The sequence below is a fragment of the Pleurodeles waltl genome, chromosome 3_1 (genome assembly GCF_031143425.1).
Source record: "Pleurodeles waltl isolate 20211129_DDA chromosome 3_1, aPleWal1.hap1.20221129, whole genome shotgun sequence".
Classification (NCBI taxonomy): Eukaryota; Metazoa; Chordata; class Amphibia; order Caudata; family Salamandridae; genus Pleurodeles; species Pleurodeles waltl.
Genome location: NC_090440.1, coordinates 441,929,211 through 441,951,746, shown reverse-complemented (window position 1 = coordinate 441,951,746; position 22,536 = coordinate 441,929,211). Strand labels below are relative to the sequence as shown.

The window sequence follows — 22,536 nt, the reverse complement described above, 5'->3', positions numbered from 1 at the left end:
CCCTCCTGCTCCTTCCTCATCCCCCTCCCTCACTCGCCTCCCCCTCTCTCACCCCTAGCTAACCCGTTCGCTATCTACCTCCCTCACTCCTCCTATCTTCCTATCTCTCTAGCTCCCTATCTCACTATCTAACTCCCCCACTCTCCACCTCCTCCTACCTACCTATCTGTCTATCTATCTATTTCCCTATCTATCGACTTCTCTATCTATTTTCTCTATCTATTTCTCTATCTCTCCCCCCCTCCCGCCACCCCCCTCTACTACCTATCTCCCTATCCTCTCACTCTACCTCTCTCCCTCACCCACCTCTACAACCCCCCCTCCCCTATCTTCACAACCCTACTCCTATCTCTCTCCCTAATCTCCAAACCTCCTAACACTCACCCTCCTCCACCCTAAACCCCCTCCCCCAGCTCCTCTCACTCTACCTGTCCCCCCCCCTCCCTCGCGCTTTCCCGCCGCGACCTCCTGCACGCCCCCGCCCCCCAGCTCCCATTCGCCCCCAGCTGACCCCTCCCCCCCCCCTCCTACCTCTTATGGCGGCCGCTGCGCGACTGCGCAGCGGGCGCGCGCAGCGGGCACGCCGCTGGCGTGCCGGAGGCGCGCCAGAGGCAAGCCCGTCTGCGCCCGTCCGCGCCTGGCCCGCGCCCAGCGCCACGACCCCTGGTCCCCAGCTCCCCCAAGCCCCGCTGATCCGCTACGACCCCACCACCCTCCACGCCCTCAACCCAGGGCGCTCCAAAACCTGCTTCCTAGCTCACCCCAAACGCACCCATGGACCCTTCGCCTGCAACTCCTGCAAACGCATCTTCCACGCAACTACCACGACCACAAGCCCACGCGCCATCAACCACCTCAAGTGCATCCTGGTCAACGCTCGTTCCGTCCACAAGCACGCCGTTGAACTTTGGGACCTCCTGGACTCCACAGCCCCGGACGTCGCCTTCATCACGGAGACATGGATGAACGCCTCCTCTGCTCCAGACATCGCTACCGCCATCCCCGAAGGCTACAAGATCTCCAGAAAAGACCGCACCAACCAAGTAGGAGGAGGTGTCGCCATCATCTTCAAAGACTCCATCAGCGTCACCACCTCCACCGAAGACCCCCCCCTCGCCGCTGAACATCTGCATTTTCAGATTCGCACCGACCCAAGGACCACCCTCAGAGGATCCCTCGTCTACCGTCCTCCCGGACCTCGCGCCTCTTTCAGCGACGCCATCGCCGACTTCATCTCCCCGCACGCCCTCGCCTCACCGGACTACATCCTCCTAGGCGACCTCAACTTCCATCTGGAACAAAACAACGACCCCAACACCACCACCCTGCTCGACAACCTCGCCAACCTCGGCCTCAAACAACTGGTGAACACCGCCACCCACATCGCCGGACACACGCTCGACCCTATCTTCTCCGCCAGCAAACACGTCTTCTTCAGCCACACCTCTGCCCTGCACTGGACCGACCACAGCTGCGTCCACTTCACATTCCGACGCGAGACCTCCCACCTCCGCACTCAACCCATCCCTCGTCGACAGTGGAACAAGATCCCTGAAGAGCAACTCTTCTCCGCTCTCGCCGCCAACCAACCCACCCTCACCACCGACCCCAACGACGCAGCTCTCAACCTCACAAACTGGATCTCCAACTGCGCTGACAACCTTGCTCCCCTCAAACGCACGCATCGACAGACCAACACCAAAAAACCTCTCTGGTTCTCTGACACCCTCAAAGAATCAAAGAAAACTTGTCGTGCCCTTGAGAAGGCCTGGCGCAAGGACCACACCGCTGACAACATGACCGCCCTCAAGAACGCTACACGCGAACACCACCACCTGATCCGCACTGCCAAAAGGAACTTTTTCACCGACAGACTAGACAAAAACAGCCACAACAGCAGAGAACTCTTCAGCATCGTCAAAGAGTTCTCCAACCCCAGCGCCAGCGCCAACGCCGTCACGCCCTCACAGGATTTGTGCGAATCCCTCGCCACTTTCTTCCATCGCAAGATCAGCGACCTCCACGACAGCTTCGGACACCAGACCCAACCATACACCACTGAACCCGCTTCCCCGGACATCACCCTCAACAACTGGACCCACATCAACACGGAAGAAACCAAATCCATCATGAACTCTATCCACTCCGGCGCCCCTTCGGACCACTGCCCGCACTTCATCTTTAACAAAGCCGACGACATCATCGCCCCGCACCTCCAGACCGTCATCAACTCTTCTTTTTCTTCTGCTACCTTCCCCGAATGCTGGAAGCACGCTGAAGTCAACGCCCTACTAAAGAAACCTACGGCTGACCCAAGCGACCTGAAAAACTTCCGCCCCATCTCTCTTCTACCTTTCCCAGCCAAGGTAATAGAAAAGACCGTCAACAAACAGCTGACCACCTTCCTGGAAGACAACAACCTGCTCGACCCTTCACAAACCGGATTCCGAACCAACCACAGCACGGAAACCGCCCTCATCTCAGTCACAGACGACATCAGAACCCTGATGGACAACGGTGAAACAGTCGCCCTCATTCTCCTCGACCTCTCGGCTGCCTTTGACACCGTCTGTCACCGCACCCTAATCACCCGCCTACGCTCCACCGGGATCCAAGGCCAGGCCCTGGACTGGATCGCCTCCTTCCTCGCTAACCGCTCCCAAAGAGTTTACCTCCCTCCGTTTCGCTCAGAACCCACCAAGATCATCTGCGGCGTACCTCAAGGCTCATCGCTCAGCCCGACACTCTTCAATGTCTACATGAGCCCCCTCGCCGACATCGTACGCAAGCACGACATCATCATCACCTCCTACGCCGACGACACCCAACTTGTACTCTCCCTCACCAAGGACCCCGCCAGCGCCAAGACCAACCTACAAGAGGGTATGAAGGACGTCGCAGATTGGATGAGGCTCAGCCGCCTAAAGCTGAACTCTGAAAAAACGGAAGTCCTCATCCTCGGCAACACCCCGTCCGCCTGGGACGACTCCTGGTGGCCCACGGCCCTCGGCACCGCACCGACCCCCGCAGACCACGCCCGCAACCTCGGCTTCATCTTGGACCCTCTTCTCACCATGACCAAGCAAGTCAACGCCGTGTCCTCCGCCTGCTTCCTCACTCTCCGCATGCTCCGCAAGATCTTCCGCTGGATCCCCGCCGACACCAGAAAAACCGTGACCCACGCCCTTGTCACGAGTCGCCTGGACTACGGCAACACCCTCTACGCCGGGACCACCGCCAAACTCCAAAACCGCCTGCAACGCATCCAAAACGCCTCGGCCCGCCTCATCCTCGACGTACCCCGCAACAGCCACATCTCCGCACACCTGAGACACCTGCATTGGCTCCCAGTCAGCAAAAGGATCACCTTCCGTCTTCTCACCCACGCACACAAAGCCCTCCACAACAAGGGACCGGAATACCTCAACAGACGCCTCAGCTTCTACGTCCCCACCCGCCCCCTCCGCTCCGCTGGCCTCGCACTTGCTGCCGTCCCTCGCACCCGCCGCTCCACGGCGGGTGGGAGATCTTTCTCCTTCCTGGCGGCCAAGACCTGGAACTCCCTCCCCACCAGCCTCAGGACCACCCAGGACCACTCCGCTTTCCGGAGACTCCTAAAGACTTGGCTGTTCGAGCAGCGATAACCCCCCCTTTCCCCCCTAGCGCCTTGAGACCCGCACGGGTGAGTAGCGCGCTTTACAAATGCTAATGATTTGATTTGATAATACTAAGGCCGATGACTGCCTTATTGCAGACGACGTTTGGGTAACTCATTTTAGGAAAGTTTTTTGTCCAGGAAACGATGAGAACCTGTATACAGAAGCTAATCCTACTGCAGATTCTATTTTAGACCCTAATATTAAGGCCTTAGGTATTACCTTTGATCTCTATGAGGTCTTAAGCACCATTAATCGACTAAGGCAGGGAAAGGCTCCTGGCCCTGACGGGGTCCCCGCTGATCTTTTTAAATCTGAAATTGACCTTTGGGGTCCGTTAGTTACAAATGTGTTGAATAGCGCGGTAAATAGCAACGTACCCATTTCATGGAAATCGGCTATTATTGTTCCCATCTTCAAAAAAGGAAACAGACAAGATCCTTCCTGTTCTAGATCAATTTCTCTTAATGATCCAACGGCAAAGATTTTAGGAAGTGTGATCTTATCCTGGTTAGAAGATTGGGTGACCGGGGCCCAGATTTTATCCCCAATTCAATTTGGTTTTAGACCCGGTGTAGGCACAGTTGAGCAAGTTTTAAATCTGCATCCGATACTTTAGTAAATACGTGACAATCAAAAAAGAGTCCATTCATATGGCATTTATTGACCTAACTAGTGCTTTTGATATGGTTAATAGGTCGAAGCTATGGCAAATTGTGGGAGCTTTAGGCTGTGATCCGTCCCTTTTAGAGCTTATTAAACGCCTACACACAGATTTAACGGTTTCAGTTCAGACTGGTTTATATGGCCAGAGAACTACTCCCATTCCGTCAACAAGGGGCGTAAGACAGGGATGTATCTTAGCGCCCTTTCTTTTCTTGATATATATAAATGGGCTCTACGATTCGCTGGTAAAACATGGAAAGGATGTACCAAAGATGGGCCAGAGACCGCTTCCAGTTTTATTATATGCTGATGATGCAGTTTTAATTGCTTGTACCGCAAATGGTTTACAGGGACTTTTGGAGCTATTTTACAATTTTATGTTGAACCTTGATCTGAAAGTAAACTACCCCAAGACTTTTGTTATGACATGTGGCCCACGTAATACAAAGTCTAAACAATTTATTATGGGAGGACATATTTTAAACAAGGTGAATAATTTTTGTTATTTAGGTATGTATATGAGTTCCTCTCTGTCCTGGAAGACACACATTAACTTCAAGCTCCAACAGTTGATAAGGAATAACAAAGCAATTTTTCGTTTTACTAGTAAATTAGGTCACAGACCCCCTGCACAGATGAAAACACTTTATAACTCCAAGTGTGTTGCAGCAGTCCTATACGGGGCAGGAGTTTGGGGCTATAACAAAATACCCTCTCTCCAAAGTGCCGAAAATAAATTCCTACGTAGATTACTGATGGTTCCAAAATGTATAGCAAACATCATCAGCCATGAGGAAATCGGCCAACGTTTTTTGGATCACAGGTCTCCATTGCTCCTCTACTGCTCTGGATTAGATGCTGGCTGAACCCTGCGGCAAAACTTGTTCAAGACTGCATTTCTGATTGCCTACAATTGGACAACTCAAATAGGATTCCCTGGCTTGTGTTTCTGCGAAACTCCTTGAGAAGCTAGGGCTTAGGTACATGTTTGACGAACCCCATTTGTTAACTACAAATTCTAGGTCTGTTTTGAAGTTAACTTATTCTGAGCACATATCAGAGCTGAGATTTTATAGCTCCCTGAAACTGAAATCTTTCGATCCCTACATTTGGATTGTGACTGTTCCATGTCTTGAACCCTATTTGATCTGGTTTTCAAGTTCTAGAACACTTTTCAGATTTAATCTAATTCATTTTAAGGTAGCCTTTCCCGAACCATGTCTTTGGAAAAAGGATCTACCACCCTGCCCCTGTGATTCCAAATCAAATCAGAGTACCTCACGTTTTCTTCTTTTTTGCCCTTTATATGCTGCTCCCAGAAAGGCTTTTATTTTACCCATTTTATGTAATCTTAGACCTATCCACGACAAGGAAGCTCTATTATATTTCCAGAGACTGCCAGATATCCAAACTTGTCATCACGTACTAGATTTTGTTACAGCTTCTTTAAGTATTAGGAAAAGGTCTACTCTATTTTAATCTCTATATGTTTGTGAAAGTTTACTATTTTGAGATAACATCTGTAAATTTTGTGTTTTTGTGATTTTAATCATGTTTTAGTATATTTATCTGCTACATGTCAAGGGGTTTTAGATTGGATGCTTACATGATGTTCCTAGAAATTGTTTTATAGTTTTTAACTGTGTTTTATACTATTTATAGATTCATAATATGTGTTTTGGTTTGCACTTTTATGGCAATTGCCGAATAAAGTTATTCGACTGACTCCCACTGACAACTGGCAAAATAAACCTCTTGCCAGGCCTAAACCTTCCCTTTTTAGGGTTGAGCGTGTACAAGCGCTCTGGACCATGTTGTAATCTATCTGTGGGCTTCTAACCACGCCCATGTCACGCCCGTCACTTTCATTAGTTCGTGGGCTTGCCTTTTAAAATTTGGTTGATTCCATTTGTGAAAGGCATGCCTACGTCATGCCTTTTTCCGGTGTTTAGCCCTCCCCGAGCGCACCGGTAAACTACTGAAAACATATGAGGCTGCGTGTTTTCAGCTGGATTCTGGACTACTTTATCTTTTCATTTCCTGTGCAGCGCGATCTTCCTAGGCAGGAGTTGAGCCCTTTGCATGACATTGACCCTGTTACATGGATAATTGCACTTTTGCTGGTTACATGGATAATTGCACTTTTGCTGGTTACATGGATAATTGCACTTTTGCCGATAAGTTTCACTGCGAGCGAGCTTCTGTTTCCTTTTCTGTGTCTCCTTCACGCTCATGGCGACCATCAGCTCGCATATGTGACACTGTTTTACTTTTCATTATTAGTTTATGTGGCAAGAAAAGTCCGGTTAGGAGTTTACAACGCGAATAGCTCTAACGTGAGCAAACGCAAGACCCGTTGTATTGCAAATGCTTGTTATACATATGTCACCCATAAGGTAGGCCCTATATGATCCACGGGGCAGAGTGCAATGTATTTAAAAGGCAGAACATGTATGTTTAAGTTTTACATGTCCAGTGTCGTTTTTCACTACAGCAAGGCCTATCGCTCCCGGAGGACAATATTGGAATGATCTTATTACATCTTATAAGTGTGATTCACCATCTGGAATAGATAAGTTTGCAAGTTTGGTTTATCTGGCCTCACAATTTTGAATCACAACTTATGTTGAAGTCAGATTTGGAAATGTAAGCCTGAACTTGGCACTTTTTTGAAAATTTGAATTTTCTTACTTTAGCCATTTTGTGCCTGCTGCCTGTCTCCAGTGCACATCTGGGGTGGGGTGACAGCTGGGCGTGTGCATTCCCTCTAAACAGCCACACACAAAGGGAGGTTAGGTGTGACTTATAAGCTATCCACAGCATGATGGGCCACCTTCAGCAGGATGGGAGGCAGGGGCACACATGCCTGGATGGGTGGTATCCTGCCACACACAAATGGTTTCATTCCCCCTTGTAGTGTGTCTGGAGCCAGGGCAGGAATGGAGGACCTCTTTGCACTTCAAGAAACATTCTAATGAAGTCTCTCCCACTTCAAAGGCACAACTGGGTATAAGAACTGGACCTCTGACACCACCAACTCAGTACACTTTTGGACCTGTGGATACTCTGCCAAGAAGAAGGACTGCTGTGCTGCTACAAGGACAGCCACTCTGCTGAGCTGCTACTCTACTGGCGTCCTGCTTTGCTGAGCTGACTTGCTGCCCTCTTGCCTGGGAATGAGAAGGACTAGACCTGCATCTCTACTCCCCAAAACACAGAGTGACTCCAAGGGCCAGCTGATTGGTCTTCTGAAGTGCATGGACACAAAAGACTTCAGCTCACCCTACTGCAGCATCTGGACTCAGCTTGCTGCAAGTCTTGCCCTGCCAAGTGGTGCTAATCCAGTCCTGGGCCCTTGGAGGTGGGTATAAAATGCTGCTTCAACCAGAACCCACTCATCTTCATCTAAACCAGCGCGTGTTTGCATGAGTCTGAAACCGCGCACCTTTGTCGTTGCCTGGAGAGGACCAGTGCATCGTCCTTGGAACTAGTGCTTTGCTTTCGGAATCAATGCATTGCGCACTGCAGGAGTCAGTCGCGCATTGAATTCGAAACCAACATGCCGCTCTCTTAACCGCAGCATTGCCACCGTTGCGTGGAGAAAACCGATACATCTCGTCCACTGAGTGGCTCGAAACTGATGCATTGCTTCATCTTCACCTCATATCTTCAACAGTAACACATCCCGGATCAAGGTACTTTTCTTCAGCTTGCCCAAGTGGGTTGGTGTAGCCAGCCTGTGCTCCATCGCGGTCGGCCTGAAATTTTGACTTTGCCTCGGTCCAGCATGACCAGACATCCTCTTTACGCACTTATTGCTTCACAGTGCTGTTTTACATTTATTCTTTAAAAATTCATATCTCGACTTTCACTTATTGGATTTTTTGTCATTTTCATCTTGTTTTATTTATTAAATTAAGTTCTATTTTTCCAACCAGGTGTGGGTCATTGCACAAATAATTAACACATTGCTTAACCATTTTGTGCCTCTGCATGTCTGTGGAATACACGTTTGGGTCAAGATGGCAGTTGGGCTGTTTGTGATTTCACTCTAGACAGTCACACAAAGGGAGCTGAGGTGTGCCCTGCATATCCTGATGGGCCTTCCTGAGCTAGAGTGGTGGGAAAAGCTGACACTTGAACCTTAATAGGAATGTGCCCGTCCTTACAAAAAGCAGTCCCCAACCCCCAGGAGTGTTTCTGGGGCCAGGGTAGGAGCAGCAGGGTCTTGTGCACTACAAAGACTTTTCTTTGAAATTTGCCTGCTTCAAAGGCGGGAATAGGTATAAGTACTTCACATCTGACCCTAGAAAGTTAGAATCTTTCTGGACTGAGGACATTCTGCCAGGAATAAGAGCTAGATGCTGACGGAGGGACTCCCCCTCTGCCTGTTGCTTTGCCGTGCTGGCGTGCTGCTTGCTGCTTCTGTACTGAGAGCGAACGGACTGGTCTTTGCTTTGTACATCTTGCTTCCAAAGGTTCTCCAAAGGCTTGGACTGAGCGTGCCTCCTGTTAACAAGTCTCAGAGATAGCAAAGACTTAATCTGCCAGCACATGGGCTCTCTTGCTGAGAGTTATGACTTGCGGGGTGGTGCCAAATCCAGTTCCTGGGCCCTTTGTACTGAGTTCTGACATAACCTAGAAGAAACAAGCACATCAACGCTAGCGCGACTTAGGAACCGACCACGCTGTGTAACTCTGTGCCGCTGCCTGCACTGGAGCCGTGATCCCCGTTGAATGCAAAGACTGCGACCGACGATGCTAGCTTGATGCTACTACAGCACCTCCGAAGTCCCACTATAGCATGACTCCAGAGTGCTGTATCACCGACATCCATGACACCAGACTCCACCGCAACATCTATGCCTCACCTCCCCTGGCTAGCAGTAAGGAACCAACGCCTCACCTCCCCAGTAGCAGTAAGGAACTGACACTGCACTGTGGCAGTGACACCTCACCAGTTGGAGCTATTCTGTTTCTAAGCGCTTTACTAAGATTTAATCTTTGAAAATTCATATCTTTGCTTGTGCATGTTGGATTTTTGTTGTTTTTGATCTTGTTTTATTCTGATATTTAGTGCTATTTTCCTAAACTGGTGTGTGCTAGGATAGAAAGGGGGTGAACAGGTGTTATCTTACCTGTGTACCTCCCCTGACCCTACTTGGATAGTGTGCAAACCACTGACAACTAGAGACCCCATTTCTAACAGTCAAGATGTGAAAAGTACACCATCCACTTAGACCTGGACACGACTGACTGTCTGGTTAGGGCAGTTTGGCCCAGTGTGGATTCTCTCCATCGTCTTTTCGTCGGACAGCAGTACCTCATGGATATGCCCTTGATAACTTGAAATTGTTTGGAGCAAAGACTGACTCAGCCTTAAAGAAATTTAAAGAGAGTAAGCCATGTGCCCACTCTTTGTGCCTAGCCCAGCCTGCTTGGCAGTTCTTTTAACAACTCTCCTTTCAAAGCTTCAGTAGGGAATATTCACAGAGGCAGTGTAAATGCGTGCGTCAGCAACAAAAGGCCTCCTGGTCCTTTTCGGGTTAGAGGCCGGGTGGCAGGAAGACAGCATCTATGCTCTCAGGGACAGCCTACTACTCACATCCCAGAACCCTCCACACCTCTGATGCCACCACAAAAACATTTTAATTTGTCCTCTGCAGCACATGATCGCCTGGTAGCAAATCGAGTCACCTTTCACCTCCCAGACTGAGGCGTATCACCCCAGACCCATGGGTACTCCAGATCTTCAAGCATGGATACTCCCTACTATCAATGTGCTATCCTCCGGACATGCCACCCACCCCACTTGTCCATACTCTGAGGAGAAGTGCACAGTATCTTGTCTAGGGGAGCTGTAAACAAGTGCCAGCATCGGGATCGAGACTGGGTGTTACTTCTGTGGAGGCCTCCACCTCTATCTGTGCCCTCTGAACTTTTTCCTTTCTTCTTCCCACATAACACGAGTTCAAGATGCTCACTCAAATGCATATTTTCACATTTCCATCGTACAGTCCCACACCCGTTACCTGTAGTTTCAGGAAGGCCAAGGATTCTCCATGCTCCCCTTTGGATTCCTCAGCGCACCTCAGGTTTTCACAGAGGTGATGTAATGGCCGCAGCCCCCTACAGAAGTGGGGAATATCAGTCTTTCCATACCTAGATGACTGTCTCCCTCTAACAGTTGTATACCACCTTCAGATGACCAACATTTTTGGATTTTTCCATCAACTTTCTAAAACCACTTCTGACTCCTTCACAAAGGCTCCCTTTAATTGGAGCCATCACGGATACTGTGCTCTTCTGAGCCATCCCTCTGCCTCACTAAGTCAAGGACATTCAGGCTATGATTCTGATTCAACCCTCAGTGACAGACCCTAAGGCTACAGAGGTAGAGATTAGAAATAGTTGGCCTCTGGCAGAAGCCCACCTCCACATTAACTTGCTAGTGATTCATTTGGCGAGAAAGCATTCCTCTTGACTATCAATTGGAAACAGGTGTAGGTTTTTGCAGACAACACAGTTACCATGTGGTATTGCTACAAATATGGCAGGGTGGGATTGTGGGCCCTGTGCCAGGAGGCTGTGCACCTCTGGAAGTGACTGAACTCTCAGGGCATCCCCCTGATTGCCCAGCACTTTGCAGGATCTTTAAAGGCCAAGGCGGACGTACTCCACTGACATTGCTTAACAGCACACAAAGTACAGCTCAACTCAGAGGTGGTGCAGGACATCTTCCCCAATGAACAGAACCCTGGCTTGTCCTATTCGCCATGGCTGAGGAAGTGCAGTGTCCAAACTTTTGAGCGTTTGCGTTCTTCTGGCAACCTTCCCTCATAGATGTGTTCTGCCTACATTGGCAGTCAGGGCTCCTGTACACCTTACCCACCCCCTCCCTCACCTGTCTAGTATACTAAAAAAGGATCAAGAGACACTGGGCCCAAGTCATCCTAGTGATCCAGTCCAGCCAAAAAGAGTATGGTAACACGTACTTTGCGAGGACATTCTATCACAGCAGCAAGTGTAGATTGTGCACCGAGTCTGCACAGTCTACATCTTCATGCATAGGGATTGCACTGTGACAGTTGATGGGATTTCATTCTTCCCCCCCGAAGTGATTGGTGTCATTCTGGTGGCTTGGTGCCCATCACCCAACAGATATTTTTGCATTTAGGTGGTGTGTTTTCTAGACTGAAGAGGGCTTGGCAGCTTCCCCAGCAATAAAGTTTGGCAAAACCCATGACATAACAAAACAAGAACTGTCAAAGCCAAAAGGCTGGTGCCCAGTGTCAGACCTATTTGCGTTGCCAATGCTTATTTTGTTTAGCAATAGTAATACATTAGTGGAAGTAAAGTTGAAACAAAGTGGTTAGTGGCCCGAAAGACACAAGTGGTTAAAAAGAAGTGTATGACAGGACAGAACTATGGAAGATAGAGTAAGGGACCTGATAATCTACAGGTTGAATATGAGCGACAGGGAGGAGTAGGAGGGGGCTGCAGATTGAATAAAAGGTAGACATTTAGTAGAAGAGATTGAAGAAAATGATGAGATACGAGCTATAGGAACGGTGGAATGGTGTTTGAAGGTGGGTCAATCGGGTCTCAATGGCAGGTCTCATAGTGGATATTTACACTGGAGCTAGGATGCGAGGTAAGAAGCAGTGTAGTAGGAATAAATTGTGGTTTTCTAATGTTGGGAGGAAAGGGTTAATGGTATGTTAGAATGCAGTGCAATATGGTCGTTGTACAAGTAACTTTATTTACACAATCGCCAACCATCATAGCCACGCTTGTCATCAACAGTCTCCTGAGTGACTGGGGTGCCTTGGTCAGTACTTCACATTATAGATTCTGGATGGAATATAGGTGAGAGGAGGAGCAAGGAAGGAAGAGGGAAGTACGGGGAAGTGGCAAAGCTGAATAAGAACCAATATAACACATAGTATATGCCATTTGTTTCAGGTCGGGTTGTAAGATGGGCAGGCTGGAGTGTTCTTTCTCCAAAAAGAGGCACTTACATTTGTGTGCTTGCACGTAGGCCTTTGGATTTAGTTTTTTCTTTTTGTTCCCATGTACACATGATACTTAGATATGCTTGTGATATCCCTTGTTTGATGTATGGCGGTTTGTATTACAACATTTTCTCATTTTATTTCTATAGCACGCACATTCAGGTCACGTCTCCTGGAAATGAGCCACTTGCCCGTACCTCCTGTGGCACAGAGGGCTTCAAAAATGCCAAGAAGAGCACAGCTATTGCAGCGCAAACCGCTGGTATCTCGGCAGCATCAGTAAGGACTCCTTTTTCATTCAATGCATATTTGATTATAGATGTTTCTGGTTCACAGTTACAGTGCCCAGAGACCTGATTGCTTTATCTCTTTTGTGACCATAATCCGTGCAGTGTGCAAAATCATAGGGTTGGCAACCGCCAAATAGCATTGTACAATGTATTAAACCCAGTTTGCTATCTGGAAAAAACTTTTTGAATTGCAGAATTTGTTATTCTGAATCTCAGTTAGGGGTGCCCATGAAAGGGACATTGGTTCCTATTTATGCTTCGCAATGAGATGTATTAATGGTCTAGGATCGCAATTATAGTTGCAAACCATTGAAAAGTTACTGACTTTTCAAAGAAGGTTGTAACTCGTTTGTGAGGGAGACGCACTCCCCTTTGGACAGCTTCCCCTGTAGTAATTATGTTGAGTTACTGCTGTCTTCTCATGTGGTCTTAACAAATGGGAAACATGTTTGTAACATCAAATACAAAACAAAGTGGCTTTGCTACAGGTTCGCACCTCCTATATGTGAGGATAGTAAATTAAGAAAAACAATGTCCATCCATCGCAGATAGTGCTGCTGAGGGTGCCAAACTGGTATAGCACCCAACCACTTTGGGTGCAGTTGTGTTGATTGAAGAATCAAACAACACATACAGATTCAATATTGTTTTACCAAGGCACACCACAGTAGTCCTTAAAGTCCATTCCTTAGTCGGACCTGTATTCTTACTTTTTTCCATTACGCGGGACGACTTAAATACGACTTATCATGGCCGTGCCCACCAGCTATATTATATGATCTTTCAGGATTTGGCAACTACAAATAGAATATTTTTGCTCTTTCTCGATGCTGTGAACTTCGCATAATATCTAGGACATTAGACTGTACTTACACTTGTGCCTTGAGAAAGTCTTGTTGACAAAACACGTGTTTGCTGTTGTTTCATTGGATTTGTGATGCATTGGATGAATACAACTTCCACCATATTCATACATGTATTTTGAACTTTGATTGATACAGAATACTAAGAAATGCACTTTGTTTGTAACATCACCTGTTCCTTTGAGAAATGTGGGCTGTTTAAAAAAAAAAAAAAATAAATGTTTCCAGTGTGAGAATGCTATTGCAGAAATAGCGTAGTGCTATCCGTTACAGGCCACCATGCTGGTATATTCAGCCAACTGCAGGTGATCACAAAATATGACATGCCTAATTAATATTCATTAGTGGGGTTCTGGAAACCCATATGAGTGGTAATTTTGTAATTCATTACATGGTTTGCATTTCAAAAATACATACAGGTCACAAATATTCACAGCCCAATGTGCACCCACTATTTATTGCCTGCCTGTTAGTGTATATACCCACGTGTTTCATGTTTGCAACCTTACTATTAGATGGTAAGACCTTTCTCAGTGCCTTCAGCCAGTAGGTTACATGACAGACTCCTAAGTGGGTGCTGTTTTTTCCCATTGGTGTTCTAGTACCTAAGATCTTATTTAAATTAAAATAAAGGACACCAACGTTACTCCCTATATGCACTTGACTCTTGAGTGGTAGTGATAGCAAGCAGTCATGGCTTACTCGTGGAGGTGGTAGAGGATTTGGAACTCGGATACTACATGATGCAAGTGATTGTACTCAATAAATTCAATGTCCTGTTAGATCTTTTTGTTTTGATGGGACTTTAAGACTGTATTAGAAGAGGAAATTATGCAATGAAAACACTCAAAATGCCCTCCATGACTCCTAGCATCTAACCTCTACCTACTAGCCTACTACTAGCTCATTATGTTCACATATGCTGTGAATTTATAATGCAGTTGTCCTAACTACACATCTCTGATTATTATGATCTGACTTAACACAAGGACATTGACTTCAAAGATAGAAAAATACTTTCTGCAAAATCCTGTGCACAAAAGTGCAGTTTTCAAAAGATACAACCAGAACATGTTTAAAGAGTGTTGTTCTTGTTATTTTAATATAAGTTTTGAAAGTAAGAACTATTTTGAATAGCAGTTGCAAAAGGGATATGTTGACAGCATGGCAGTTGCTACACACAAGATAACAATCATTCGTGAACCCGCCAGTCCACATAGTTAAGGACATTTTTATAGAGAAACTCCTTCTAGTTTCTTCTTCTTTTTGCCACACAATTTAGAAGTGATCTCTATTGACTGCCAGAAGAAAAGATGCATATGCAAAGCACTATGATATACCAATATGCCCAGGCCCAATGCGTGCGTTTGTAGAAACTTTTCCAAGGTTTCTTTCAATCATGGAGTGTTCATTAAAGATGGACCTACTGTAAGTGAAACCAGGTTGTGGATTTAAATGGGTTCCTCTTCTGCGGTGAACAGAGGGTGAGAGGAGTAGGCTGTAATTACTTCAGCGTCCTTCGAAAAGTCAAATTTCCTTTGTATGGATAACTGAGGGGAAAAAACGTATTACTTTAGAAACACGTGCCTTTTAAGAGAGATTTTAATGAGGAGGACCCTTGGTCGCCTGAATAGAGGCTGCCTTGAATCAGCAGGGGACCGGCAATAAAGCTTTGATGCAGCGGACCTTTTAACATTAGACCAGACCTCTCCAACTAGTAGCTCATGAGCTACTGGTAGCTCTCCAGCTTCCTTTAAGTAGCTCTTGTGTACAGTCCAGCCTAGTAAATCAAACACTTTTGCTGGGATCAATTAATATATGTCTACAAATATTGTAATGAGTGTATTTGAGGGAAAAATTTGTGTCTTTTTAGAACTCATAAGCTGATGTTACGTGAATAATGGTTGCATTTCCAAAATAAATATCTATCTGTTTTTGACTGATAATTCATTTGGCATTGAGGAGATTTACTCCCAAGATAACATTATTATCTTGGTGCCAGGAGCACTGCAGCTATGGCTGTTATGTATAATCAGTAACAAGGCACCCCAAAGCGGCAAAGCCTTTTTTACATTACTGCTGGCAAACCTGCCTGATGTATGAAAGTGTTCACTGCTGGTAAATGTGCATAGTGTAGTCACTAATGTAATCTAGTTTGATAGGTTCACTATACTACATATTAGTAGCTCGGGAGGAATTCCATTGAACATAAGTAGGTCTCATTGGCGAAAAGGTTGAAGACCCCTGCATTAGGCACTCACAATTAATGGGCTGTCTTGTGGTATTGGAAGACGATATGTGTGTGCGCTTCATCTCTTGGTGTACACCAGTGGTTCCCAACCTGTGGGCCGGGGACCCCTGGGGGTCCGCGAAGCCTCCTCAGGGGGTCCGCGGCTGCTTGAAAATGTAAAAATATTAGTTCCCAGCTATCAGTAATGACTCCTTTGCGGTCCCTTGTTCAAATAATGATTCATTGGGGGTCCCCGGGCTCCAGTATTGATAAAATGGGGGTCCACAGAAGTCAAAAGGTTGGGAACCACTGGTGTACACCACAAAAATAGGCTAAGCAGGCGCCCCAGTGCTCACTTGAGAGAGAACACTCCCTGTGATACACCTCAAAGTGTTAATGACTTGGAAAAGAAATTATGATTTTAAAAAGTCAATTAATCTAGAAAACATGAGTCTGCCATGATACTACCAAAAAGTAATGGAAAAAGGGAGGGCGATGGCATAATAATCTTCTGAGATTTTTGCAGCGGTATAGACTACTACAATATAATTAACTTATGTGAACAGCAGGCAGTTGGAGACGCACAGAGCAAAGGTACAAATAAGCCATTGTACAGATGCAACAAAATTCTCATGTTGCCTGTTTATTTATGTTCTGTTAATTGTATTGTAGTATTCTGTAGAATTGCATACATATCTGGAGGCTAGCATGCCATTGCCCAGTACCCTTAATTTTATATAGAAGCAGGTCAATTTGCTGTTTTCTATATTCGCATTTCAATTCATCCCTGTCACAAATTGGTTATTAAATCAGGAGTTACCCTTACCAACTTGCTAAAAACAATTTGGTTAAGTCAAAACATATTTTTGAGTCTCTGCTCAACACCTGGTGGTTATGGCCCATGCTGCAGTCTTCAGAGAAGTGAGTTTTAAGCTCAATCCATGTCAACAAGTTTAAAGCAAAGAAAAGAACACAATAAAATCCCGAAGCAATTCAGAAAACTAGAGGTTTTATTTTTTATTAAAGTTTATTTTATTGTACTTTCTTAACACAACATTCAAATGCCAGTAGTAATTACACATCGACATGTCACTGATCATCTACTCTCCTCGGGGCGGGCTTCTGCTCCTATCACCATCCAACCCCATTTCTGTTAGTCACCAGACCAGTCTTTCACACCCATATCTGATGGGGAAGAAATAAGACATTTTCTTGGTTTGGGTCATTGACTGAGCTTGCGATGCCTGCCGGGTACATTTTCAGGGACATATTGTTCTCTCATATCAGACCATACTATTGTCTCCAAACTGCACTAAACCATCCATATTTGCTGATACTTTTTGGAGCAGCCCTTTGCTGTCTACATCACACTTTTGACTTCCAAGCAGTGGGTCCTTCCCAGAAACCACATCTCTTTGTGGGGGCCAGTGGGTTCCCCTAGCATTTTGCCATGTCCTTTTTTGCAAATCCGAGCTTGCAAAACAGTAATTGCTTGCTCGGTAGGTCCATGTCATCAGAGATACCTAGCAGTACAAATTGTGGGGTTGCTGGGATGTGTACTTCCAGGGTTTCTCACAGTTCTGCAGTGATCTCACATATGGCTTGATGTGTGTGCAGGCCCTCACCGTGTGAATGAAGGGTCCCTCAAAGAACACACACTTCAAGCAGTTTGATGAGGAATCCCTTCCCATTTTGTTTAACCTATTTCCGTTAAAGTACGCCCTCTGCAGAATTGTTAACTTGGATAAGCCTCGGGCTCGCCTTATTCACAACTTCATGGGGATGCATCCATGCGTTCTCCCAGTCTGTGTCTTCCCTGTCCCCTAAGTCTAATTCTCAGCGTGCTTTCTGCGACTGTATGTTGTCTGGCCTGTTGTTAATAAGTGTTTATATGTGAGCACGATTACCGTTTCTGTTACCTCTTCCCCCAGAATTCTTCTCTCAATGTGGCTGCTGTCCTCCAGCGTCTCACCGGCAGTGGATTCTGCTCTCAAGGTATCTCTTTTTGGGGGTAGTGAAACCTCCTGTGATGGATCAACATCATATTCTCCCTGTAACTCAAAATAGAGAACACTTTAATAAGCAAAGAGACACCAAGATCATTAAAATATCTTAAGGGGAACCTTGTAGGTTTTAAGGCCAAGAGGTGCCTGGAAAAATTTAAAACACCATTAAAAAAAAACTACAGTTCGCAGTGAACCAGTACATTAGTGCAATTTCAGACTCTCAGTGATGGAGTGGAGGTCTAATACACTAAGTGGGATGCCCAGGTCAGATTAGTCTCCAGCTGCTGAGAATGTTCCCTCCGGTCAGTCCTGTAGCCCTTAGCACCTAAAAGCAGACATCTGGGCACTAGGTCTTTTTCTTGCCAGGCCTCCTGCAGGATCTAGCCCTCTGTGGCCTTCTGGGCCTCTTTGCGTAAGGAACTGCTACAAGAAACAAAAAGAAGCCCTAGCAGACCGCATTAAGTCCGCACTAACTGCTACAAGAAGTTATTCACCATAGTGAAGGAGTTCTCCAACCCCACAGCCTCTGGGAACAACATCACCCCCTCTCAAGAACTGTGTGACACCTTGGTGGATTTCTTCCACAACAAGACCTCGGTCATCTATGACCACTTAAAACCACAATTCCCGCCGTTGACAGCATCACCTTGCTCACACCCACAAATGCAAACCCCAAACACCTGCTCACCCATTGGAACCCTCTCAGAACTCGAGCCACTATCTCCATTATTAACTACTTGCACTTGGGAGCACCCACTGACCCTGTCTCCACCATGTCTTCAACCTCTGGAGCAAGACGATTGGCGACGAGCTCAAGAAAATCCTGAACACCTCCATCGCCTCTGCCTCCTTCCCGGAGGACTGGAAACACGCTGAAATGAGACCCCTCCTGAGGAAACCATACACCGACCCAGCAGAACTGAAGATCTACTGGCCCATCTCCCTGCTCCCCTTTCTAGCGTAGGTTCTCAAAAAAGCAATCAGCCAGCAATTTCTGAACGTCTGGAACACAACAACCTGGATCCCTTCCAGTCCGGATCCTGTGCCAACCACAGCACAGAGACAGCCCTAATCGCAGACACCATGGTCCTCCTAGCACGTGGCAAAACAGCAGCTCTCATCCTCCTGGGTCTATCAGCCGCCTTTGACACCGTCTCCCATCACATCTTGAACAACACACTCCACCACATTAGAATCCAGGGAGAAGCCATCAAATGAATTGCCTCACCCAAAGGATGTTTCCTCAGCTCTACCCTCTCAATACGTACATGACCCCCCCCAATCCAACCCTGTTAGATCACACAGGCTCAACATCATCTCTTAAGCTGATGACACCAAACTTATCCTCTCGTTGTCAGAAGACCCCTACACCACACGAGCCCACTTCCACAGATGAATGATGAGCTTCGCCGAGTGAATGAAGGACAACTGGTGCAAGCTCAGCATGGATAAGACAGAAGTCCTCATCTTTGGAAACACCTCACCATGGAACGATGCTTGGTGGCCTGCTGAACTCTGCCCATCCCCCGCTACGATAGACCTCACCCATAACCTCGACGAGCTATCTATGAAGAAACAGATAAACGCAGTTTCACCTGCCTGCTTCCACACCCTACGCAAGCTCCATAAGATCCTCAGGTGGCTTCCAGCTAGCACCAGAAGGACTGTCATGCAGGACCTCGTCACCAGCAGACTGGACTACAGGAACACCTTCTATGTTGGAATCACTGCATGCCTCCTGAAGAGACTATAGACAATACAAAACTCAATGGCCAGACACATCCTCAGCCTCCCAAGACGAACCCATATCACCCCCACCTCAAGAAGCTATAGTGGCTCTTGATCCAGAAGAGATGCCAGTTCAAGATGTTGACTTGGGCATACATAGTCCTGCACAATGAAGGACCAACATACATCAACAAACCCATGACCTTATACCAACCAACCAGACTCCTACGATCAGCCTCCCTCTTCCTCGCAGACATCCCCCAGATCAGTCAAGGCAAGACAGAGGATGTTCCTTCACAAACCTGGTGGCCAAAGCTTGGAACGACCTTCCCTTCCTGCTCAGGACTGCCTTATCGCTCTAGCAATTCCAGGAAGGACTCAAGGCCTGTCTGTTCGAATGATCAGATCCCCACAGAGCAGTTAGCAACTCCAACGCCTTGAGACCCTCACTGGTGACTTGCTGCGCTTTACAAATCCTTGAATGATAGAGGTTCACCATTATGGATACAAACTTTTTGGAATGCAAGTCGTGAAAATTCTAGGAAGCATGTTCTTGGGGAAGATGTTCTTTATTTATGTTTTTTTCTCCAGCCTGCTGCTTGTGTAGATCATCTCAGTGCCCATACCGCCCTTGTGTTTGAGCATACTTGTTTGGAACAAAGGGTCTCTGACATCGGCAATCACTGCCAGGCTTTGCTGGCTATAATCTCCCTATCTGTCTTTAAAAAATCATGGTTAGCCTTAGCACCATATCCCTTCTCAAGTAAGAAAACTAACTTTTTCGTTCTAGGTGTTTCCTGATGTGTTTGGTTGCTATCATTTCGGAGGATTGCATTTTCACAAGGAACGACTTTCATGTTATACATTATCAAATATGTGCTTTGCTCTTTGGTGTGGCATGATGCAGTCCTGTTATTTCACTTTTATAGAAGTGTTAGTTTGCAATACATACACACGGGTTTGACGTAGATTAAGATATAAAGGAGCTTGTTGTACAATTTCCACTAGATGGCAGCACTGTCCTTGTGGAAAGACGGAGACCAGCGCCACGATATCTTTTGGGTGATAAGTGCGCTTTTTTAAAACAATTATAAATAAAAAAATACTCTCGAAAGCAGTAAACCATGTGAAATTTAATACATTGACATTTGGAATACTACATATAAATTCCTCTTAAAACGTTATCTATTTGTGTTGACGCTTTCTAACCCGAATGGGTAGCAGCTTCCTTGATTTTACTATGTTTTCTTTCAGTTGGTCCATTTCGCCGTCTGCCTTAGATGTGCCAGCGTGTCTGGTTTTGGGCCACAGGCGTGTAGTACCGAATAAAACCGAGGCATTGCCCTGTCCACATTTGATTTTGTTTATGTAAATCTATGTAACTAGCTTGGTATACTTCTACTGATTTCTATCCACTTTGGCCCTACTAAGGTTTGATATTGTGGGCATTACAGTTCAAAATGAATAACTGAATTTAGGTTTTTACTTCCCGAAGAGCTACTGTGAAAACAAGTCAGGGTGTCCTATAGGCATCCACGCGTGTGTTCTCTGTACTTCCCTCTGTCGTTGAGACACTCCTCCTGCGACACTCTTTTTCGTCTCAACTGACATAATTTTGAGTCCGTTTCCAAACAGTGAGGAAGCGTTCCTAGTGTTTTCCCAACTATCACCCCCTGCCGCCTTCTTTTTTTTACTGATGCCCAGAAAGTCAGCTCCGTTTCTCCCGAGTAAGATCTCTGCCGCTTTGCTGTGATAGTGACTAGAAACCAGGAGGCGAGCTGCATAAGACACGTAGCGTTTAATTTCGCGAGCACCAAGTGACCAAAGTAACGCTTGTCAGTAAATCGGAATAAGAAACCTTCGACTATGAATAGCAGATGAATAAATAGCATATAATGCAGAGGAGTATTGCAGATTTCTAGCACCTGACGTTTTTTTCTTTTAAGTCTAGACATCAAATGGACCTGTAGCTAACATTGTGCACATAGCGGGATATCGGTCTGCCCTTTTCAGCCATTGGCTTGCGATTTTGTTAATTATGCCCTGACTCAGCCCAGTGGATTAAATATATCCCTCCGTATGCTCTCGGTTATTAGATGTGTCCTTCCACCACCATTCAAGTAGCTTAATTGAATTGCACGAGGGACTACTTTACAAAAATAGCCCTCTGTCTGCATCCGCATCAGCCTCAAAGTAAGTGTCTTGCCCTGATGTGCTAACGCTGTTTTGCACATGAAACCCATAGCTATTGGCTTTCCCAAAACTAATATTGTTTAACATCAAACTAGTACAGTACAGTAGTCGTACTTCTTAGTTTTTTTGTGTGACATCATGCAAGGCACTTATATTTTTTGCTAAGGATTCTAAATAGTGTTCTGTTTACTCAAAATTTTGTTAATTAATATACCAACGCCAGAAGGATGGATGGTTGAGAATGCCTCGAGAAGGCCTTAACCAAAAAACCTGCTAATCCTAGTTCATGACACTTTCTCATATTTAATTCATGGCGTCTTCTTCCGGGCCTGCATGTTAAAGAACAATCACATGATAAACTGAATGTTTGCCTCATACCTTACTGATGCTGAAACTCCAGAGTCTAATGCACAAAGGAAGTTAATCAGATCCCAAGCTAGCCCCATTTTGTTCAGAATGGCCCTCAGCTTTGCTTGGGTAACCGTACTAAAGGCACTACTCAGCTTTGTATAAGAGAGATAGTGCTTCTCTCTTGGCTATGATATATGTGCAGATATTCAAGTGCAGATGAAGACACTGTTCGTAGGTGCCCACTATTTTCCCTTAAGGCATACTAGACTACAGAAAGGGTTTTGGTATCTTCAGCCTGTGATTCGGTCCTGTGTAGTATAATTCGGCCATCTGCTGGATGACTGAAGCAGAGAGATTGGCCAGTAACATTGGGGATCTTGCCTATTTCCCTTTTTTTAAAACAGGTACCTGTAGGAAAGCGTCTCTTTTGATATGCTTACCCCCAACTTTTTGCCTGGTACCTGATGTGATTTTGACTGAAAGTGCACTTGGTTCCTGTTCACCAGGTCCCCAGTGCCAGATCTCTTTCCCAAAAACT

The 22,536-nt window shown here is 46.2% G+C and overlaps 1 protein-coding gene across 2 annotated transcripts in view; it reads left to right on the top strand.

The window, feature by feature from the left end:
- The window catches only part of MRPS11 (mitochondrial ribosomal protein S11), a 157,901-nt gene that overhangs the window by 62,770 nt on the left and 72,595 nt on the right, over positions 1–22,536 (top strand). For both annotated transcript variants that reach the window (XM_069222724.1, XM_069222722.1), the window contains one exon: positions 12,487–12,616. In XM_069222724.1, the coding sequence (XP_069078825.1) occupies positions 12,487–12,616 (130 nt within the window). The remainder of the gene's footprint in view (positions 1–12,486; positions 12,617–22,536) is intronic.